Below are 21,553 nucleotides of genomic sequence, written 5' to 3' on the forward strand. Positions count from 1 at the left end.
CTTCTTCCTCCTGCTCCTGCTTCTGCATCTTCTTTCTTCTCCTCTTTTCTTTTCACTTCTCCCCATTAGAAAGTAAATAATGTTCTTGAAGACAAGACTATCTCTGGTGGCTGGGTAGCCCACACCATTAATTCCAGCTCTTGCAAGAAAAAAGGCAATTAGATTTCTGAGTTTAAGGCCAACCTAGGCTACAGAGTGAGTTCTAGGACAGCCAGGGGTACACAGTGAAACTCTGTCCTAAATAACCAAAAAAGAAGATGGAAGAAGAGGAGGAAGAAGAGGAAGAGGAGGAAAAAAAGGAGGAAGAAGAGGCAGAAAGAAGAGAAGAGGAGGAAGAGGAAGATCTTTGCTGCAGAATTTCCAAACAGAAACTCATAAATATTTGCTCACTGACCCAACTTGACCACTTATATGTTTCTTCTTTGTTTTAATCCTTTAGTTGTTTTAATAGTTTGCTATTGTTTGTATGTTTGAGACAGGGTCCTAGATGGCCCCCAGGCTAGATTCAGACTTGCTATGCAGGTGAGCCTAGCTTTGAACTCCTGATCCTTCTTCCTCAGCTTTCCATTTACTGGGATTACGAGCATTTGTAACCACACCTCGCAGCTCTAATAGTTTCAAAGTGGATTTCTTTGTTTTTCTAAGTTCAAAAAATTAATGTCTAATCAATTTTCCCCCTGAGAGTTATAACTTATTGCTTTTTCTTTTACTATATTAACCTTTTACTATATTAACCTATATTAATAGAACCTTGACCATGTCAGAGCATACAGGTTACAGTGTATCTCTTAGCTCTGTCCTTAATTAGTCACTACTATGACATTGCTAATTGATAAAACAGACTATTCCTCATCACACAACGTTATAAGACTACTGAGGTTTTTCTTGGGCTGGACAGTTAGTTGGGGTTTCTTTTGTGCTGTTTGTGGACAAAGTCTTGCTAAGTAGTCTAAGCTAACATCAAATTTATGATCCTCCTGCCTCAGTCTCCCAAGTTCTGGGGCTCCAGGCATGTTCCAGAACACTTAGTAGTAAGGATGATGTAAGACAGGTTAGTTTTAGCCAAAAAGCCATCCTGGATTTTAGAAAAACCTTTTGATCATAGAGTTTTCTTCTGATTTCCTAATGGGGTAAATCCTGGGATTTTGTTAATATTGAAATATGGTTGTGGAGAAAGGGGAGAAGACAAGGACTCATATAACCCAGGCTATCTTTAAACTCCAGCTTTTCCAGTACCTTCCAAGTGCTGGAGTTATAGGCATGCGCCCCACATCTGGCTGAAATAGTCTTGTATTTCTAGACTAAACTTTATTAGTTTAAGCATTTCTGCCTTCTTTTGTTTTCTGGCATTTGGGGATTTTCTGAATATCTGTGGTCCCTAGGGTGATGGTCACATGTTTATTGGGGTTTCTTTGTCTGTTTATTGAGCTGATTTTTTTTCACTTTCTGCTATCATAGTAACAATGTGCTCATGGAATATATGGAGATGTGATACTTATTTTCTGGGTGTTTGTACAAATCCCAAAACTCTATTGCCTTCCTCCTCCATCTTTTGGATATGATGATAAGGACCGAGCATTGGGCCACAGGGAAAAGCATGTGCTACTCAACCTTGGGTTTTGTCAGATTTCTAGTGTTTTGTTTTGGCGAATGATGTCAGGTAGGATTTGTTATAAATGTTGTACTTTGAATATGCATGCCCCAGGGAGTGGCACTATTAGGAGGTGTGGCCTTGTTGGAAGAAGTGTGTCACTGTGGGGGTGGGCTTTGAGACCCTCCTCCTAGTGCCCATGAGACAGACTACTCCTGGCTTCCTTTGGATGACGGTGTCTGCCTGGACACTGCCATGCTTCCCACCATGATGATAATGGATTGAACCTCAGAACCTGTAAGCAGCACCAATTAAATATTGTCCTCATCTTGTTCCGAAGGCAAACAGGAGAAGACTGGCTCCCACCTGGCTAGGAGGAAGATCTCAAGGCCCACCCCCACAGTGACACACTTCCTCCAAGAAGGCCACACCTACTCCAACAAGGCCACACCTCCAAATAGTGCCACTCCCTGGGCCACGCATATTCAAACCTCCATAGATGTAAACACCAGATGGATTAAACTCTGACATGAGTGAGCCAGAGTCTCTTGTATCTTTACTTCATCTGGTGCTGTGGTTCCCAAATCATACACTTATGCCATTTGATGTGACACATTATGTCACATCAAGCCTCAGTACTTCTTTAAAGGCCCCAAAGTCCTTATGAATCCCTTATGAAGCTCATATTACTCAAGAGTCCAGGATATTGCATTATCCTACGAAAGACTATACAGCTATGCAAGGGGCATTATATATTGTAGGACACTTTCACATAATGTCATTTCTAAAAATCTAAACATAAAATAATTATATAAATAACTAATATACATGGAATAACTAATAAAGTTTCAATCTTTTATGCATTCTTATATATGATAAACTATCATGAGGAATAAACACCCCATCATTTTTCTGAGGGGATTTCTATAATTGTAGTTTCATTGAGCCTCTTTGCCTAAGCAGTACTTATTCCCTCCCAGGGTAAGTAGAGGAATAAGCTATCTGATTGGAACGGTAAGAATATGACTTCTTTTATGCATGCTTTTTATGGGGTGATGCTCCTCCATTAGAAAGCCGGGAGCACTTGGTAGTCACTGTCTCTGTCACACAACATCACCAAAGATATCTATTTCCAGTGCAAGCCTTGCCTTGGTGTTTCTCCTCAAGGCAGATCTGGAAGCACTGGCAGTAAAAAGCCCATCAACCTGCAGAACTAAGCCACATTCTTAACATTAAACTTCACCAATCAAGAATCAATCTTCAAACCCAAGAGTTTCATCTCCATCGGTGACAGTTAATCTTGATTATCATCTTGTGAGGTTCAACACCACAGCAGAAACAAATACCTGAGTGAGTCTGTAAGGGCATTTCCGGAGGATCTAACTGAGAGAAGATCCACGCGGCATGTGAGCAACGCCATCCTGTGGCACAAAGTTCCAGACTGCAGAGCACAGAGAAAGCAAGCAGAACACATGCATTTCTGAGCTTCCTGGCCATGGATGCAGTGTGACCACACTCTGACAGCCAACAGCCAATAGGGACACTGTCTTAGTTAGGGTGTCTATTCCTGCACAAACATCATGACCAAGAAGCAAGTTGGGGAGGAAAGGGTTTATTCAGCTTACTTCCACATAACTGTTGATCACAAGAGAATTCAGGACTGGAACTCAAGCAGGTCAGGAAGCAGGAGCTGATGCAGAGGCCATGGAGGGATGTTCTTTACTGGCTTGCTTCTTCTGGCTTGCTCAGCCTGCTCTCTTATAGAACTCAAGACTTCCAGTCCAGGGATGGCACCACCCACAAGGGGCAATTGAGAAAATGCCCCACAGCTGGATCTCATGGAGGCTTTTCTCCAACTGAAACGCCCTTCTCTGTGATAACTCCAGTCTGTGTCAAGTTGACACACAAAACCAGCCAGTACACACACTCTTCACAGCACATCTTCCATGTTTTGACAGGCCTCACACTCTGAGCCAAAGGGAACCCTTTCTTCCTAAGTTGCTTTTCTAAGGCAAGAAAACTAACACATCTATATGGTTCCCGTGTTATGGTTTCAAATTCTTCTCAGCTTAGCAAATAATCATTGCTTTCACAGCCAAGAAAACCATGTTCTTTGTATTGTATGTTTCTCTGTGTCCAAAGGACATTATTCATAAAGGCCATTTCTTAAGTTTAAGCTGTGTAGTATCTCTCTCTGCTTGTTGCTTTATTTGTGCCATTGACTTTTTACAGAAATCCTGTATGACTGGTTCTGCTATGATCTTCATTTTATAAATCAAAAACAGAGCAAAGGTTTCGGTGGTTTTGAATATTTTTCATGGAATCTTATTCCATACTTACGGGTGTAGGACTGAGCCTCAGGTGGGACTAAAATGGAACTTCCTATTTAGGATTGTAAAATCAACTACCAAACTGAACAGCAAAACCTGAAGTGAATGATGGTACAAACTCTCTTCTCTGAGCCTTACACCTCTTCATTACTAATAAAAGCCTGTCCCCAATGTCTTATTTTCAATCTGACATGTATTTGCTTGTTAAACTGAGAGCTGCCACCAAGCACACCCCATAATCTGCTGTTGAAAGAGATTGTCCAGGGAAAAAAGCCAAAGTAGGTAAGAAAGATATAACTGTGAGAAAGCTATCCCTGACCCCCCAGAGTTGCTTCTCAATGGCCCACCAGGGTCATAAGTGACTTTCCATGGCAAAAGTTGAGATATTCAATTAAGTGATATGGTCTGCCTTGATTTATCAAGAATCCTTCTCCTGGGATTTGGCCAACAACCTGGAGAAGGTAGACCATGGGAGGTTCCTGAAGTTTGTTTTCTTTTCTTTGCAACTGTTAGTATTAAAATTCATGATTTTAATCATGATGAGTATCTGTTTAGCTTAAAGGGCAGGAGGTTGCCAAGAGGTACCAGATGCTAAGATTGCATACAGCTGGCTGAGTAAGAAATCGTCTTACTTTGGAGTGCTGTGGTCCTAATCCCAGCGAAAGCATTCTAAGCAACCTGTGTGGTTTTCAGGGTATCCCTGCCCCCACAAAAACAAAGTTCTCAATGTGAAATATCAGGATAAAAGTATCCCAACAGTATTCCCTTCAGTGCCATTGTGAAGGATAAAGCATGACTCGGCGCTAATGATGGGGTTGATCATGGAAGCCTTAAGCCCGATCTTACTCACTGTGCAACTTTTGCTGTGTCCATACTATTTAGTCTCAAGGCTTTTGCAACCCAGTTTAAGTACATGACTTCTCTATCCTTTCTTCAAGGTATCCAGTCCTTGCTGGATATTGTCCTGTGGATGAGTAGCAGGTACTTCAGACTGTATATGCCTTTCATCCTCTGTCCACACTTCCTTGTCTCTGGCCATCAAAGTCATCTTCCAAAAGTTCAGTTCCAACTATGTCAACGTCTCTCTCAAAACCTGAGCTGGCCCCTCGGTGTTCATATAGTAAAAAGTAGATTCCTTAGGACAACAGTCACAACAAACCTCAGCCTTTTTTATTCTTCTTGTGCTCTGTATGGTAATCCAGCGCTCCTAACCCTTTTCATACTGTTCCTCCAGGAAATCTTTTTAAAACTAGTCACCCTTCCAGGGATGTTAATATTATAGATATACTTCATACTTAGCTACCTATATGTTGCATGCATATCTTTGATTTGTATATAAAAAGAGTAGCACCCACACACACACACATCGAAAATGTATGCTCTAAGCTGAGTGTGGTGGTGCATGCCTACAGTCCCAGGACTCATAAAGCAGAGGTAGGAGCCTCAGACCATGCTTGGCTACAAACATCAGCTACAAGGATTTCGAGACCACCTTGGGCTACACAAAACCTTATCTCAAAAATAAGTAGGTAGGTAGGTAGGTAGGTAGGTAGGTAGATAGATAGATAGATAGATAGATAGATAGATAGATAGATAGATAGATAAAATGAAAGAAAATGTTTTAGTCAAGCAGATCAAGTACTTAGTAGTCCTTGTATATGCCTCTGTACTTTTTAGCTTCAAATTCATACTCATCACGGCCACTGATCAAAGGAACCAAAAAGCTATGGGAAGATCTCACTGGTGCATTTCTGTGATCTAGCCCACTGCTGTTCTCCTTGCCTAGAATAGACTCTTGTGGCTTCTCCCACCTCCGTCTGCTTTCTTCTTGCTCAAATCTTACTCTCCATGCTTCAACCCAATCTTCACTGACCCACTTAGCTAGAACTAATTTTTTTGTATGCTCCATGGCATTTTTATAACTCTCATTATATTTAATAAATGTATGGGTATGTGCACATGAGTACAGATGCCCAAGGAAATGAGAGGCACCAGATCCCCCTGGGGCTGGAACTACAGGTGGTTATGAGCTGCCCGACATGGGTACTGGGAACTGGAGCCAGGCACTCTGCAAGAATAGCAAGTACTTTTAACTTCCAAAGCAGCTTTCAAGCCCAAGGAATTTGTTTTATTAAGTAATTATATCTCTATCCATGCTAAGTCTCTTACTGGGTTATGAGAAAAGGACTATGTTGTTTGGTGTGTATGCAATGGCTTCTTGGAATGGGTTCCAGAAGACATTAGCTGCAGTCAATTCACTGATAAGAACAGGACAAAACTCCACCAGTACCCACATTAGAAAGCCAGTCCATATACCTAGAAAAGGAACATGCAAGAATAACTGATCAGGGTGTACATGACAGACTTCCAAACTGCCATCATTAGCACACAGACGATCTATGAGGGAGTTCTGTGTTGCATGATGTAGAGTGGATCCCCACTTCTTGCAGATAATAGACACCCACAAAAAGTTGTTTCAAAGGCGGTCTCTTCAGACATGCCATGAGTAATCAAGATAAGACAAGGGACCAGCAGCAAAAGCAGCCATTCTTTATAGTTTTGACCGTTTTTCCTTTAGAGGAGTGAAACCCAGTTTGGTTTATTTACCATGAAAAGATGGTATTTGTGGACATACTTTGTAGGTATTAGAGACCATCTCAGTCACATGAGAAAGGACTAAAGTAAGGGTGTTGGGGGCCTGTGTGTCCATCAGAAAATTTGTTTTTACATAAGGAAACAAATTGTCTGGAAAAGATATTCATCGTTTTAAAAGAAAAAGCACATGTGTGCACATCTTCGGAAAGATGTAGTGGGTAGCAGGCTTTCTAGGAAACGCACTTTCTGTGGTTTTACAGGATTGGGGTTTGCCTTCTAAAATACTGTAAGTAGGGCTTTTCAACGTCTGAGAATGACTTTCTATGAGACAATGGGACTGTGTGTGAAGGAAATGGCAAGTTTGGCAAATAATTCATTTGCAAGGGTAGCCTAATGCCAGTTCTCCTGTGAGGCCCTCTGAGACAAAGCCTGAAACAAAGTGAGTTTAGGCTTCCCTGGTCTTTCAAATAGGACAACACTTCCACTAACTCTCAAGCTCCAACAGTTCTCCTGTTCTCAATCATCGAAAGACAGGATTAGCCGTGAATCTTTTTCCTTGTCTTTCTTCCAGACAAGCTCAAATTCTTCCAGCAAACAGCAACAGCCAAGCAAATACTTAGGAGCTAGCACTCAAGGGTAAGCCTACCTTAGAGACAGAATTATGTAGGCTTGTTTGCTTAACAAGTCACAGAACGTGGGAAGGGAGGGGGGAAGAGACAATGCAAAGCCTGCCCCGCCCCCCAAATGCGATTGGTTCCTTTTCTCCATTTAGTCATTCACTTTGCATCTCGGTTGGACAGGTTGAGAGAAACTGTCATTAAGGTGTTGTCAAAGGGAGCCCTGGATGTGTGGGTTGGTCCCGAGGTTTGTGGTTTTAGCTTTTCAAAGGCGCGGAGCTATTATGGGCTATGGGATCAAGTTCTGGAAAAGTCGTCTTCATTATCTTGAAAAATGGCTTTGTAACAGGAGGCACCAAGGAGCTTAAGTACACATAACTCGCACACGGGAGAGAAAATGACGAAAGTTCCTCAGGGGTTTGATTTCAGTTTCCTAAACGAGGAAGAAGCCAGGAAGATCCTCCAGGTACTGGAAAGAAATGAGGAACTCCGGAGGGCAGAGAAGGACAGGATCAGGTACGAAGCGAACTCCTCCTCTTGGGCTGGGCCTGCATCCCCGTTGGCTTCAGAGGGAATCCAGGGACACCTGCTGAGACCCTGTGCAGGTGCTGCTTGGAGTGGGAAAAGGGAACCCACGTAGTTTCTGTGGGTCTCCAGATGTCTCCCGGGTGCTCTCTCCCGGCTTTCCATCCCCAGCGACGTTGGCTGCGAGTCCAGGACTCCGCAGGGAGGAGGGAGAAAGTAGTTCGTTCTTTGCATTTCTCTGTACGTGGGTTCCCGCCTGTTCAGGACACCTGGGCTAACCTCAGCTGGGAAGGGTTCAGGCATAGTAGAGGCTCAGGTGCGTCATAGGCTACTAGGGGTAAGGTCGCACCGTTTTGGGGCACGTTAGTTATTGTACGGCACTCCCTGGAACTGGATCCTGGCAGCTGCTCCCTCCAAGCTAGAGGCCCAGAATCTAGGGAGATCCAGGAACTTGCCAGAGGGTCCTGTGTGGGTGAATAGGACTTAGGTAGGGTTGGCCTTGGAGTGGTGCTGTAAGGAGGAGTTTCTATGGGATCTAACCAATGGTCTTATTAATAGATACAATGTTGTAGGTGAGGGAGGGATAAGAAACTAGCAAATTAAGTCCAGACGTGATTCTTGGGAGCATAAATTAACTTTTTTTTTCCCTGATGGAGTACAGACCCACAGACCTATTCAAGTCTTCTGCAGTGAGGTGTGGGAGGAAATCCAAGATATCACACAGGCTACAATGCATGCATAAGCTGGAGTTTAGAGAGCTGGCTTGGTGAAGTCATTATGGTTTCTAATTCCAATCAGTCCCTCCCACCTCCACCCTTCTCTCCCTCACCCCAAAAGAAACGCCTCCAAGGACAAACTTCCGATTATGGAACCCTCTTGGTCTTTGCAGAGACAGAAGACACTGGCTGAGCCCAAAGCTCCCTCTTCACTTTCTCCTATATGACTCTCTAGAGAGGGCGGGGGAAATGGCGTTTAAAATTTGAGAATGGAGATCTCATCACACTCTGCTTCTGAAAATCAGGCTCAGTCCTTTCTAATCACGTAAAAAGTCAGTCACTCTAAAAGCAATGTGTCCACGCTCACTCCCACCCCCGCCCGAGTGCCTGTGTATATGCACATTGGCCACACAGGGTGTCGCCCCATCCAGAGATGGATATAGATCTACATAGGGCTAGCTTCAAAGCATATGTATTCCCAACACTCCCCAACTGTAGTGCTCGGAGTAGGATGTTCCTTGTCTATAAAGAGAAGGTGACCATTATATATGAGGGGACAACATGGCAGAATTAGAAAATAGAGAGAGGAAGGAGGAATCTCACTTAGGGATGAACTTGGCCCTTTTAAAATTATAGTCAGCTGTCCCTGAGTTTGTTGCCTACCTGTGGATCCTGGCTTTGTCTGGCCTTAGTGAGAGAGGATGCACCTACTCCTGCAGTGACTGATGTGCTGGGGTGGGGGGGATGCCCCCTTCTCAGAGAAGGAGGGGAGAGTGGAGGATGAACTTCAAGAAGAGGGCTGGTATTGAGATGTAAAATGAATAAACTAATTAATTAACTAAAAAATAAATGATAGTCTTAGAAGCTCCAGTGGCACAATCTGTTAGCACCGTAGTATTTTTACAAGCTGTAGTCTTAGTGATATGATTTATTTTAAATTTCTTCAAGGGAATTTCTTTTGTACTATATTAGACTTATGTAAAATATGACAACTGAAGGAAACTAGTTAAAGGGTATAGAGGACCTCTTTATACTTTTACTATTATGTATATACTGTATGTGTGTGGTACATGTGTGTGAAGTATATGCACATGTGTATACACGTGGGCAGCCATGGAAGCCAGAGGAAGACAGCTAGTGTCTTGTTCTATCCTGCTCTGTCTTATTCCTTTGAAACAGGGTCTCTCACTGAACCTTGAGTTAGGTGGGCTGGTGGCCAACAGTCCCCATTGGACATCCCATTTTACATTCCCCTGCCCTGTCCCTCACAGCTCTGGGGCTATAAGTGCCTGCCACATTAGGCTTTTTCTATCCACTGATGTCCATACACAAACTCGAGTCTTCTAGGCTTGCACAGCAGGTGCTCCTCTTATCTCCTGGTTGTCCTCCTGCTCCTTCCCCATGTGCTTTCTCTACTGCAGTCCATTACATCCACATCCTTGACTCTAGGGGACATGGGTCTATATAGGTACAGATGGCAACCCATGAAAGCTTAGTTAGGGAGACGGTAGCACATCTTGTGATTACACGATGCTCATGTCCTAAGTGAAGCACTGGCAGAAGAGCCTCATTGCTAGCGCAAAAATAAAAATTATAACTGATATGCTACTAAAATAACTATCCAGTTAAAAACATCACCACCACTGACATGTAAAAATCACTTTAGGGAAAGTGGATGATTGAACCAAATGCTCAAAGCAATGGCCCTGGCACCTTCTTTTCTTCTGGTTACTTCCTGGCTCTCACTGTTGAATAGCCCTATCTCCATGGGACATGTACCCTGCTTCAGGACCATGTTCATTCATCTCTGTAGCTGATACTGGCCTGCAGAAATGGCCCAGGGTAGCACGTAAGCCAGCTGTCTCTTCCGCTCATTATCTTGTAAAGTATGATCATTATATTTTCCAAATAAAAACTCAGGGTGCATGACTTATGTAATTCCAGACTGTAACTTCAGAAACAATCCAAAGGGCCTTTCTGGGAGATGCTAGGGCCTATCGAATTCCTCAGAACCAGCTTCTTGAAGTAGGGTTCCCTTTGGTAAGACAGTAATAAGGTTCTAGATAGAGGCGTTTGGCAAGGTAGCTGATTGAGAGATAGGGTAACTCACCTGCATCTATGATAGATTTGAAACGCCAATAAGACAACTAAAAAGAATTCCTATGTTAGAAATAAAAGGTGACTGTTACACGGGGCTAGGGATGCTCAGATATGGATGTCGGTGCTATAGAAATACTGGAGGACCCAGTGTAGGAGACAGAACTCTCCAAGAGTTCTTAATCATGCAGGGATGTCTCCTGATCTTCACCAGTACTCAACCTCTTTGACTTTGGTTTTTAGGAGAGGATTTACATTTAATATAACAATGTTTCTAGCATATAAGAAGTTCATTCAAATCTTAATCACCAGGATTCAAGTTAGTAAATAGGCAAAAATCGAACACACGAATATAGGTAAGCAGTAAACAAAATAAACGTGAGAATACTGAGTCACAATAATAATGGAAAATTAGTTTTGAAATGCCCATTGCATGCATGTTGTTAGTGACTTAAGTAGATTTCAAATTTTTCCTAAAAGATTTGTTTTTATTATTTTGAATTGTATGTATATGCATATCTTTGTGTGGGCATTTGCATGTGACCATAGAAACCAAAAGAGGGTATGGAATCCTCCAGAGGTGGAGTTATGGGTGGTTGTAAGTTGCCTGATGTGGGTACTGGGCACCATTGTAGGGTTCTCTGCAAACGCAGTATGCATTCTTGACTGCTAAGCCATCTCTCCAGCCAACTGTAAACCTTACAGTGATCAAGAACACAATTTGGACAAACCTGGCCTTTGACCCAGTTATCTATTTCTTAGATATTTATTAGTAGGAGGCTTGAGTAAGAGGAGATAGCTAGAGCAGCCTTGATTAAGTACTACCTTTTATATAACAATAGTAATTACTGTCTTAATAATAACAGCTAACATTTTTTTAGGTACATACCGTATACTGATCATTGCACTAAACACACTGTGCAGAGTTCCTGAATCTTCCCAGTGAGTGTGCTACACACCCTTTTAGTTTCCATTTCACAGAGAAGGAAGCTACTTATAAAAGTTGAGTATCTTGATAAGTACTAAAATCAGAATTTAAATCTATCTTAAATTTATTTTGCCTGTCAACATTGAGTAATAGTCAGAAGCCATTTCTGGGGTCAAGTATTATGACATTTAACATGGTCAAGGAACATGCCCAGGGTACTATAGTTCATAAAATACAAGTCTAAAATGTGAGCCAAGATCGATCCAGCTCTAAATAACTTTTATCTTTCCCATATTGAATGTACACATATTTATCTATATATATTTGCATCTGTGTGGACTCTTATGCATTTGCTTTTATTTTCATCCTAAATCTGACCAACAGAAATTTTTTGTTTTTCTTTCTTAAAAGCTAACAATAGGGGCTGGAGAATTGGCTCAGTAATGAGCACTGGCTTTTCCTGCAGAAGATCTGGGTTCAATTCCCTGCATCTACATGGTGGCTCACAAATATCTGTTACTCCAGTTTCAGGGTATCTGACACCTCCTTCTGATTTCCACAGGCAACGTATGCCTCAGTAAAAACCCCAGGGATCCAGGTTCAGTGAGAGGCCTTGCCGATAAACAAACAAACAAACAAACAAATAAATAAATAAATAGGCAGAGGAGGGATTAAGGGAAACAGTTAGCTTAAGCACGTACATCCAGCCACACACTTATATATACAAACATACATACACACTAAAATGCATATTGAGCTATCTCTAGCCCAATATGCATTTAAAAGTTTTATAATTGTTTTATCTATATATGTGGTGTGTATGTGTGTGTGTATATGTACTTGTGTATACTTGTATGAAAGTCAGGCAACAACTCGAAGGAGTTGGTTCTGTCCAGGAGATAGAACTCGGGCTGTCTGGCTTGCGGGGCAGGTGTCTTTTCTAGCTGAGCCATCTTGCTGACCAAATGTGTGTGTGTGTGTGTGTGTGTGTGTGTGTGTGTGTGTGTGTGTGTGTGTATGCATTTCATAAAGCTATACTTCAAACTGTTAAAAGGGTTACCTCTCAGGAATAATATTTAATGGTAGGTTAACCTTTTCATTACTAGTTAATTTGTTACAGGTACATGTTCTTTAAAAACCAATTGCTTTGTTTTGGTGATAAAGCAATGCCGACTTTGAGTATTTCTGCCTTAATGTATTTTTATTATTTATTAAATTCAACTATTTACTTTTTGCATGGAGTATATGAGTTCGTGTATACGCCTGCCACAGTGGGAATGTGGAAGTCAATACACAACTCCTTGCACTTCTCCCTTGCTTTTGAGGTCTCCCTTGTCATTTCTGCTGCCGAATATTCCAGACTAGCTGGCCCATGAGCTTGCAAGCACTTCTGCTCTCTCTGCCTCCCATTTCCCACGGCAGTGCTGAGCTCATAGGTGCAAGTGGCTCATTTGGCTTGTCTGTGGGTTCCATAATTACATGAACAGCTTTTATCCACTGAGCCATTTTCCCAGCCCTGTATATATTTTTGAGGCAGGATATCTCTGTGTATCCCAGTTTGACCTGGAACTCACTATGTAGCTTACTTAGGGTAGCCTTGAACTTTTGGCAGTCCTCCTGTCTGAGACTCCTGAGTGCTAGAATTGGAGGTGTGAGCTCTTATAAGAAGGTTATAAATATCTTCTTAAATAATTTCTTTTAAAGGTATGTCTAGTAGCTTGTCTGCCCTTGTCAATTTCTTCATAGTGTTATGATATATATCATATATACATGTAAATTGGTATAGGATGAATGGAACACCAGCTTTGATTCCTTGTGATCAAGAATTATTTTGGGTGGAGTTAGACACTTGGTAGTCATTCCATGCCTAGTTACACGAATGTAACCACTGTGTAAAAAATACAAAGTAAGGGAGAGAAAGAGAGATGTGGGCAACTACATGAAAACAGAAAGTCAGATTGAGGCTAGTCTAAAAATACTTTTTCATCCCCACAGATGATCTTAAAACCAAGAAATGAATGCCAAGGCATGGGGAATGGTCAGGTTAGGTCAGTAGGAGAATGTTTCCCTTCTTATAGCTCTGCAGAGGTGGCAGCAAGGCTATGCCTTCCACACACGGGGGAGAATTCTAATGCTGTCACACATGTGGGTGCTTGAACAGTCACTTGCTGCCCGGGCTGTGTATTTGAGAACCACAGGCTCATCTCCTCCCACTCCTACCTTCCAGAACGTTTCCTTATTGACATTGCCAGTGGCCCTGCTTTAAAGGCTGTACTTTAGTCAATTAGCACACCACAGTCGCCAGCTTCCCCAAGCCCTGTGCTAGCCTTGTAATGGTGAAAGAAATGGAGGGCTGTTGTGACCAAAGGCCCTACCTCCAAATGAGGATTGTGACTTTTTAATATTAACATTGAGTTTGCCTTAGCTTTTAGAAAGCACATTTAACAGTAGTTAAAGGAACAGAGGGATGGGAAAAGACTGATGGGAACATGTGACCTACTCTGGCCACTGCTCTTCCCTCCCTCATCACTGTGGCTTTATTTTTAAATCTATGTTTACCATTTACATGGAGACAGAGTCTATAACCCTTGAGAGTGTCTTCCTCAACACAGGAAGGTGCCGTACGGATGGCACTAGCTGTTGCATATCCCAAGAACCCATTCCTTTGCAGGGCTGAGTACTACCCCATTGTATACATGTACAATAGGTGATTACTTCACCCACTGAGGAATATTTTAGATTATTTCCAGTTTTGGGTGGCCTTGAATAGAAGTTCTACAAACATTTATAAACACTATTGTGTAAACATAAGTGTTTATAAGGAATGTACTTGCCAGAGCCTGTTTTTGTATTCACATAGTATTTGCTAAGGTATTTTCCCTAATACCTACAATGTATTGTATTCCTATTTGTAGAATATGAGAATTCCAGGTTTTATCTTAATTACTCAGGCTACTATAATAAAATAAATACCTTAAGTTGGGTAGTCTATAAGCACAAGAAGTTTATGTTCATAGTTCTGAAGCTGGGAAGCCTAATATTGAATATTAAATTTTTTCAATATTTTTATTTTACCCTGTTTTATAAGCATGGGGTATTACCATATTCTATTTTGCATTTCCTAATGACTAATAAGAAACATGTTCATGTGGTTATCTGCCTTTCATGTATTCTCTTTGATGTCTGTTCAAATCTTTGAATATTTTTAATTGAATTGTTTGTTTTCTTATTAATTTTTCATCTATTCTGGACACTATCATGTAGTACAGGGTTTTACAAGCATTTCCTCCTAAATGTAGATTGTCTCATAGTATCTTTGAGGAATAGCAACAAATAAATTCATTCTTTGCAGTTCTTTTTTTTTTTTTAAGATTTATTTATTTATTATATGAAAGTACACTGTAGCTGTCTTCAGACACACCAGAAGAGGGCATCAGATCTCATTACAGATGGTTGTGAGCCACCATGTGGTTGCTGGGATTTGAACTCATGACCTTCTGAAGAGCAGTCGGTGCTCTTCCCCACTGAGCCATCTCACCAGCCCTGCAGTTCTTTTTTTAATTATTTATTTATTGTATGTGAGTACACTGTAGCTGTCTTCAAACACACCAGAAAAGGGCATCAGATCCCATTACAGATGGTTGTGAGCCACCATGTGGTTCCTGGGAATTGAACTCAGGACCTCTAGAAGAGCAGTTAGTGCTCTTAACCATTGAGCCATCTCTTAAGTAAATCTAGCTTTATTACAGATTCTCTTCTATTCCTGTGAGAGGTGACATAGCTTCTTCTATCAGCATTTGGTAAAAGGCCCTGGTATTGGAGTTTTGGTTTCTGTAAATTCTAAATTATAAATTCCATTTCTTTAATGATACAGGGCTTTTCCAGATAGATTACTCTACATAAGTTATGTAGTTGATGGTTTCAGAGGAATGAGTCTGTTTTACTTACATTATCATATTGATGTGTACAAGGTTGTTGTCATGTGTTTCTGGCAGACTTCATTAATAGAGTCATCTTTTTGACATCCAATTTCTATCATGATATGAGAGCACTTATTTAAGTCTACCATGTTGTACTCTATTTGTTATTTTTATATGTTCCTCATTTTCTCCTCTCCTGCCTGTAACATTAAAGTATTTTAAATATTTATTTATTATTTTAATATTTTATAAGTGTTAATTATTTTACATGTTTCTTTATTATTATTGGGGGGGGCATGCACATGTGCCATGCCACACAATGTGGAGGTCAGAGGTCAGCTTGACTGAGTTGATTCTCTTCCTCTACCACATGGGTCCCAAGGCTCAATCTCATGCCTCAGATGTTGAGGGCCTTTGTGCTGAGCCTTCCCACTTACTCCCTGCAATAGCTTTAAACATTTTTTTTTCAGATTTGTTTACTGAAGATTTTGCTGTTTATCTGTATATATGTTTTGATGGTTGCTCTGGTAATCACACACACACACACACACACACACACACACACACATCTTTTCACAGGTAACTTATAAATCACTATTTAACATGAGATGTAGGAAATCACTTTTACAGAGGGCAGTTTACCCCTTTATATCTGCTTTATGTGGTGTTTGCTTGATGTATTAGAACTATTTATAATAGAAATCCTATCAGGTGATGTTATAATTTATGCTTTTAACCTTCAAATATACTTTATGGAACTCATTAAAATAATAATTTATTTCATAGTTCCTTGTTTCTATGAGTTTACACCTATTGATTTAAGAACCTCTCATCTAACTACATCTATCTACCCTCCCATCCACCCATCCACCCACCAATCCACCCATTCACCCAGATTGAAGGTCGACCAGATGGCTTTGCCTACACTAAGCTAAGTGCTATATGAGATTCACTCCCAGCCCATGGGTCAAAACTATTTAAAAGGGAACTGCATCTGTACTCAGTATGTGCCTGTATTTTCTTATCATTAATCTCTGAATAATACATTAAAACCATCACATTTTATAGCATTGCATTGTATTTGGTGTTAGGATTTTTTTTTTTTAATTCTTTCATGATTTTCATAGTACTTTATACAGATGTCAGTGTTCATGTTTTTGTTTGTTTGTTTGTTTGTTCTCTATTCCGGGGGTGGGGAGGTTCCTAGCATCTATGCAGACAGCCTGCTGCTAAAAAATGCTGCTTCATTCTTCTGCTAGTGTTCTTCGCCCTGGTTCCTGGAGGATGTTTCATTGGGCAAGGCATTGGAGTAGGCTATTTTTTCCCTTGGTACTTTGCAGAGTCACCCCTGTGATATTTCTCCCTCTGCTTCTTCCTTGTGCATCATGTTATTTTGTTGAAACAAGGTCTGATTCAGCCAAGGCTAGCTTTAACTAATTATGTAGCTAAAGTTAGCTTTGAAGGCCTGTTTGATGCCCCTGATCCTGCCTCCCAAAACTAGGGTTACAGTCATGTGCCACCATGCCTGGGTTCTCTTCATACTTTTTTATTCCCTGGAGCCCTTTCTCAGTCTTCCATCCTCTTGTAAGATGCGAAGGGGGGAGAAAAACCAAAACCAGATAGGAGAGTTGCTACATCTTCTTAGAAGTGCAGTTCCTCTAATCAGAACAGTTTCCTTCCCTTAGTGTTTTAGCAGTGTTCATGTTTGCTGTCCCTGCCTTTGCTCCCATGTGACCTCTTTCCTGCACCTCCTCCTTTCCTACATCTTATATTCAAATTAGAGACACTTTCTTGATGTCTCTGGCTCATTCCAGTCCCTCTCCTGGGAGTCAGTTGGAATCCAGTCAAAAAACAAGCTACTCTGTGTGTTAGGTAGAATGGAACACAGTGAATTAGCCATGTGGACACAGAGAGAAACAGCAAAACAATAGAGGACAGTGATGGCAAGCCAGAAGAGGGCAGTGCATGGAGCCTGTAGCCCAGAAGCTATAGAATCCATAGCGTACTGGAAAGTGATTCTGCTCAGGTAATGGGAAGGAAAAGACAAATGTCTGCTTTGTTGTGTTGGCCAAGTTCAAGCTAGCAATAGTTTAACAACCAGCTTGCAAAATTCCCAAATATTTAATAATGAGAGCCAGCTCTAAAAGTCACTATTTCGAGACAAAGGGCAACTTGGTGGCATTCTCCAAGCCTCTAGCTCCTGTAAGAGAAACAGGAACCATGTCAAGTGTGACCAGGGGTTTGGAGATGGCAGAGCAGGTCATTTGCAGAAGTTCTCCATAGTAAGTTAGTTGAGAGAAGGGAGCAAACCCTTGACTTTCCTCTTCCCTCCTAACCTACCAGTTCCTGCAGGATTGCAGTAGGAAGCAATGTGGCAGGCTATGAGAGCCTGGGAAGTGTAGTCTGCAGGTGTCCCCTCCCGGTAGTGTGCCCCTCCCTTCTTCCCTTCCATGGCTATGCCTCTTGTCTGTCTCCTTTCAGAATCTTCCTTCTCTCGCTGCTCATTCATTTTGCTTCCCTTCCCAGGAGTTCTCCGGAGTTTCCCCCATGTGTAACACTGCTGTCCACATCTCTCCTTCGCCCTTCACTCTTTCCTTACACTCTCCACGTTGGGAGATTACTGTTCTATTGTGGCTTCTACCTGCTGCTGCTCTCTGCCTTGTTCTCTTCTGGGTGGATGGAGCATTCCCTTCCTAGAAAGGGACTGTGACCAGGTACTGTCATACATGCAAAAGTCAACATCTTTGAACACAGACTAGAGGTACTGGAGACTCTTGGAGCTAAAACTGAAAAAAGAAGGACTTGAAACTGGGAAACTTCCTGGCACAGGTTGCTCATAGCCTATGCCCACTTCCTCCCAGGTGCCTTTGACTCTATGTGTCTTCCAACTGGCTGATTCTCCTAGGTTCAGATCCTGGGTGAGGGACATAACTGTTAAGCCAGCCCCTTACACCCATGACAGGCTGCCCTATGTGAGGCCAAGCACCTGCTCTGAAGCTCCCCCTGTGTGAAGCTTAGTGTTGGGCTTGCTAAGCAGAGGCTGCAGACCACTGGGTTCAGCTGAAGTGATGCAATGCTGCTGTGACAGGCACAAGACTTGCCTGTCTAGGGGGAGTAGTTGTGCACCTGCCTTCTCCACGCTCATGCAGCTCCTCCTCTGTGTGTCTCCCTGTACACCAAGGCCATCAGCATGTCTGCTGGGTATGTTTCACATCTGTGATGACATGTCTTCAGCTATGGTGATTCTTAGCTGTGGCTGAAATGAAAATGATTTAAGAAACTCTCAAAACTACCAATGCCAGGCCCATCACAGGATTGACTTTCTCTCTGTCTCTGTCTCTGTCTCTGTCTCTATCTCTGTCTCTCTCTCTCTCTCTCTGTCTCTCTGTCTCTCCCTCTGCCCCTCTCTCTCTCTCTGTCTCTCTCTGTCTCTGTCTCTGTCTCTCTCTCTCTCTCTCTCTCTCTCTTCCTTCTTTCCTTATTTAATATCTGAGTTCTAGGATTCAGGTCCCTTTGGGGCTCCACTTGCCATGGATGTGAATCTCAGTTCATGAAGAAACCTCAGAGTCTGGAATGTAAATTTTATCAGCTAGGCTAGGGCTCCAAGAAGCCTACTGGAAGTTTCAAGGACCCAGTAAGCCTCATGGGCTGGGCTTTTATTAGGAACAACTCCACACAAACATCAAAACACATTTACAGGAAATAGAAGGGTTTGCTTAATAGATCACCAGGGTCACCAAGACAAAGGAAAAATGAGTAGAAATAGATGGAAATATAAGAAGCCCATGTGTCTCGTGAAACAGCTCCTAACCTGGAAAGCCTGTTTCACAGACCATGCCTTCTGCCTTAGTGTGCCGAGGCTCAGAACGCTCCTACTTAGGGCTTGTGCTTCTTTTTCAGACACTGCTGTTTGCAGCATCCTTTATTCTTTGGCAATTTTATGCATGTATGCAAGGTATTCTGTCCATTCCTATGACACTTCCTCTGGGACACATGCCAACACAGCCCCCTCCCACATGCATGCCCCCACCCACCCCTCAGCAGCACCCACTGAGTCTAATTAGTGCTGCTGCTAGAGTGTTGACAGATCTTGTTGGTTTGATCTGGTGCAAGTCTTAGGCAGATAGCTATAGCTATAATGCACCTCTCAGTACAGCAGACATCTTGCATCTATAAGGTAGTGAGCGCAGCACATGTTCCCATATTCTTATTCTTACCTCTCCTTTTTTGGCAGTGTTCCATTCGCCTTTGAGGGGTGGTATACACGTCCTGTTTGTGGCTGTGCACTCACGTATGCTCAGCTCTTTGTTAATCTGTGTTGCAGTAAACTGCAGTAGAGGCTTCTCTGGCCAAGGTTGCGGGCAGCACTAATCTATGATGATAGCCATAAATATTTAGAAGGCAGTTTCGAACATGTCCATTCAACAAAACAACAGCAATAGCTAACCCCTTGGGCCTATGACCTATTGACCGTGGGGTATTGATCAGATTGACGGTGCCAGGCACGTGGAGCAGCCTTTTTAAAGCTCCTCAGGTGAGACTGACATACACTAAGGGGTCTGACAGGTCCCCTGGGCACTTGGATCATGTACTTCAAGTGTCCCATCTTTCCTACTTTGCATGAGTTTTGAGAGACTGCTAACATTTCAGGAAATCCTATGCTAAGGGTCCTGACATGGATCCATTGAGAGGGCTATGCCTGCTGCAAACATAGTGAACTTGATAGCTAGTATTTTTTGATTTTCAAGTTTCTTGACTGGACCAAAGTTACCTTCTGCTCCCAGAGCTGTTTAGTCAGGCAACTGAAAGAATCACCTTTTGCTTTCACTATTTTTTTTTTTATCTCACAGACACCCCCACTCCCATCCCCACCCCCACTCCCACCCGAGTGCAGGCTGTTGTACACACAGAAGCTGTAGTGGCCACAAGCTGCTTGAGTTCTGGCCTTAAGAACTGATTTCCTTCAGCCCCACTATAGGGTGTAGCCATTCTTTACCTTGGCTGTTGAAAGTTTTAGCTCAGTGCCTATTTCTTAAGTGGCTGCCATGTATTCTGTGGCTCCTTTCTCCCAAACGCTGTGAAGATATAAAAACTGACTAGGGATTGTATGTATTTAGGGGTAATTTTAACTTGTAAGCTGGTTTATAATGTTTGTACTTGAGCTTGCACTTAAGTTGTGCCTTTTCTGGGGTGATGTGGACAAAATCTGTTCATCCTAATTAAAGCATCAGCAACAGAGCAAATAAATGATTCCAGCAGGTCGAGCTTACTAGACTGGTGTGTTAGCCAGTCTAGGGATGAGGGGTTAGCTACAGAGTGTGGGTTACTGAAGGCAGCTGCATCACTGAAAAGCCCACACCAGGATAGGTAGTCCACAGAGCCCCCTAGAATGGCTGCTTGGCAAGGTAAGGTCTGTCTCCTCTCTCAGGCAATTGTTACTGTTTGTATAACCTTAGGGAGGCACCCTGTGGTCTTGTAAGTTTTAGGAGCTTCCGAGGCTTATGAAGTTCATCTATATCTTCAAGGACATCCCTCTGTGAAGGAATGTTTCCATTTGGAAAACATGGCTGCATGTTTAGAAGTTCCTCTGCAGGAGGAAGAGCCAAGCAAGATCTCTGCTTGCTGAAAGTTGTCCCTGAGTAGCTGTTGGTGCTTTAGTCCTCACTGTATGAAAAGAAAAACTCCTGGGGGGTGGGGAAGTGGTTGGAAATGGCCCTGTACTCCACTGGGGAATGTGTAAGCAAGAGTATGGCCACCCCTTCAATATCAACAGGCAGTCTCCCTACCCACTCACCACTGTTCAGTCTTAACTGCAGGTATAGCACTGGCTCCAGAGAAGGCAACTGAAAAGGCCAATGAATTAGGTCATGTCTATCCATAGTTGTTTAATTACCTAGCCTCTGCCATCCAGGCAGACATCTTTAAAATTTTATGGTAACACATCCATTCAAAGTTAGCTGTCTCTACCTTGGAAGCCACCTCCTCCAGGTTCTGCTAAAGTCTGGTTCTAGCTCGCTGTTGGTCACCACCCCAGCTTTCTTCTTACTTCTTTGTATGTTGACATGTAACACTTTTTCTGTGCTGCTGAGGTTTCTGAGGAGAGTCTACTGGGATAACCCAATACATGAAAATACTGTGTGCATGTGTGTGTGCACGTGTGTGTGCATGTGCGTATGTATTTGTGTGTGGAGGTCAGAAGTCTACATTGGAAACTTTCCTCAGTCTTTTTCCACC

At 42.4% G+C, this 21,553-nt stretch overlaps 1 protein-coding gene across 3 annotated transcripts in view; it reads left to right on the forward strand.

Moving 5' to 3' along the window:
- Exph5 (exophilin 5) overlaps window positions 1–21,553 on the forward strand; it is a 96,791-nt gene that overhangs the window by 8,883 nt on the left and 66,355 nt on the right. For 2 of the 3 annotated variants that reach the window (XM_031343527.1, XM_031343528.1), the window contains exon 1: window positions 7,328–7,649. The exons of the other annotated variant lie outside the window; for it this stretch is intronic. In XM_031343527.1, coding sequence (XP_031199387.1) covers window positions 7,531–7,649 — 119 coding nt within the window. In that variant the 5' untranslated portion in view covers window positions 7,328–7,530. Of the gene's footprint in view, window positions 1–7,327; window positions 7,650–21,553 lie in introns of those variants that run through there. 3 annotated transcript variants of the gene reach the window in all.

The sequence above is a fragment of the Mastomys coucha genome, unplaced genomic scaffold (genome assembly GCF_008632895.1).
Source record: "Mastomys coucha isolate ucsf_1 unplaced genomic scaffold, UCSF_Mcou_1 pScaffold23, whole genome shotgun sequence".
NCBI classification, from domain to species: domain Eukaryota; kingdom Metazoa; phylum Chordata; class Mammalia; order Rodentia; family Muridae; genus Mastomys; species Mastomys coucha.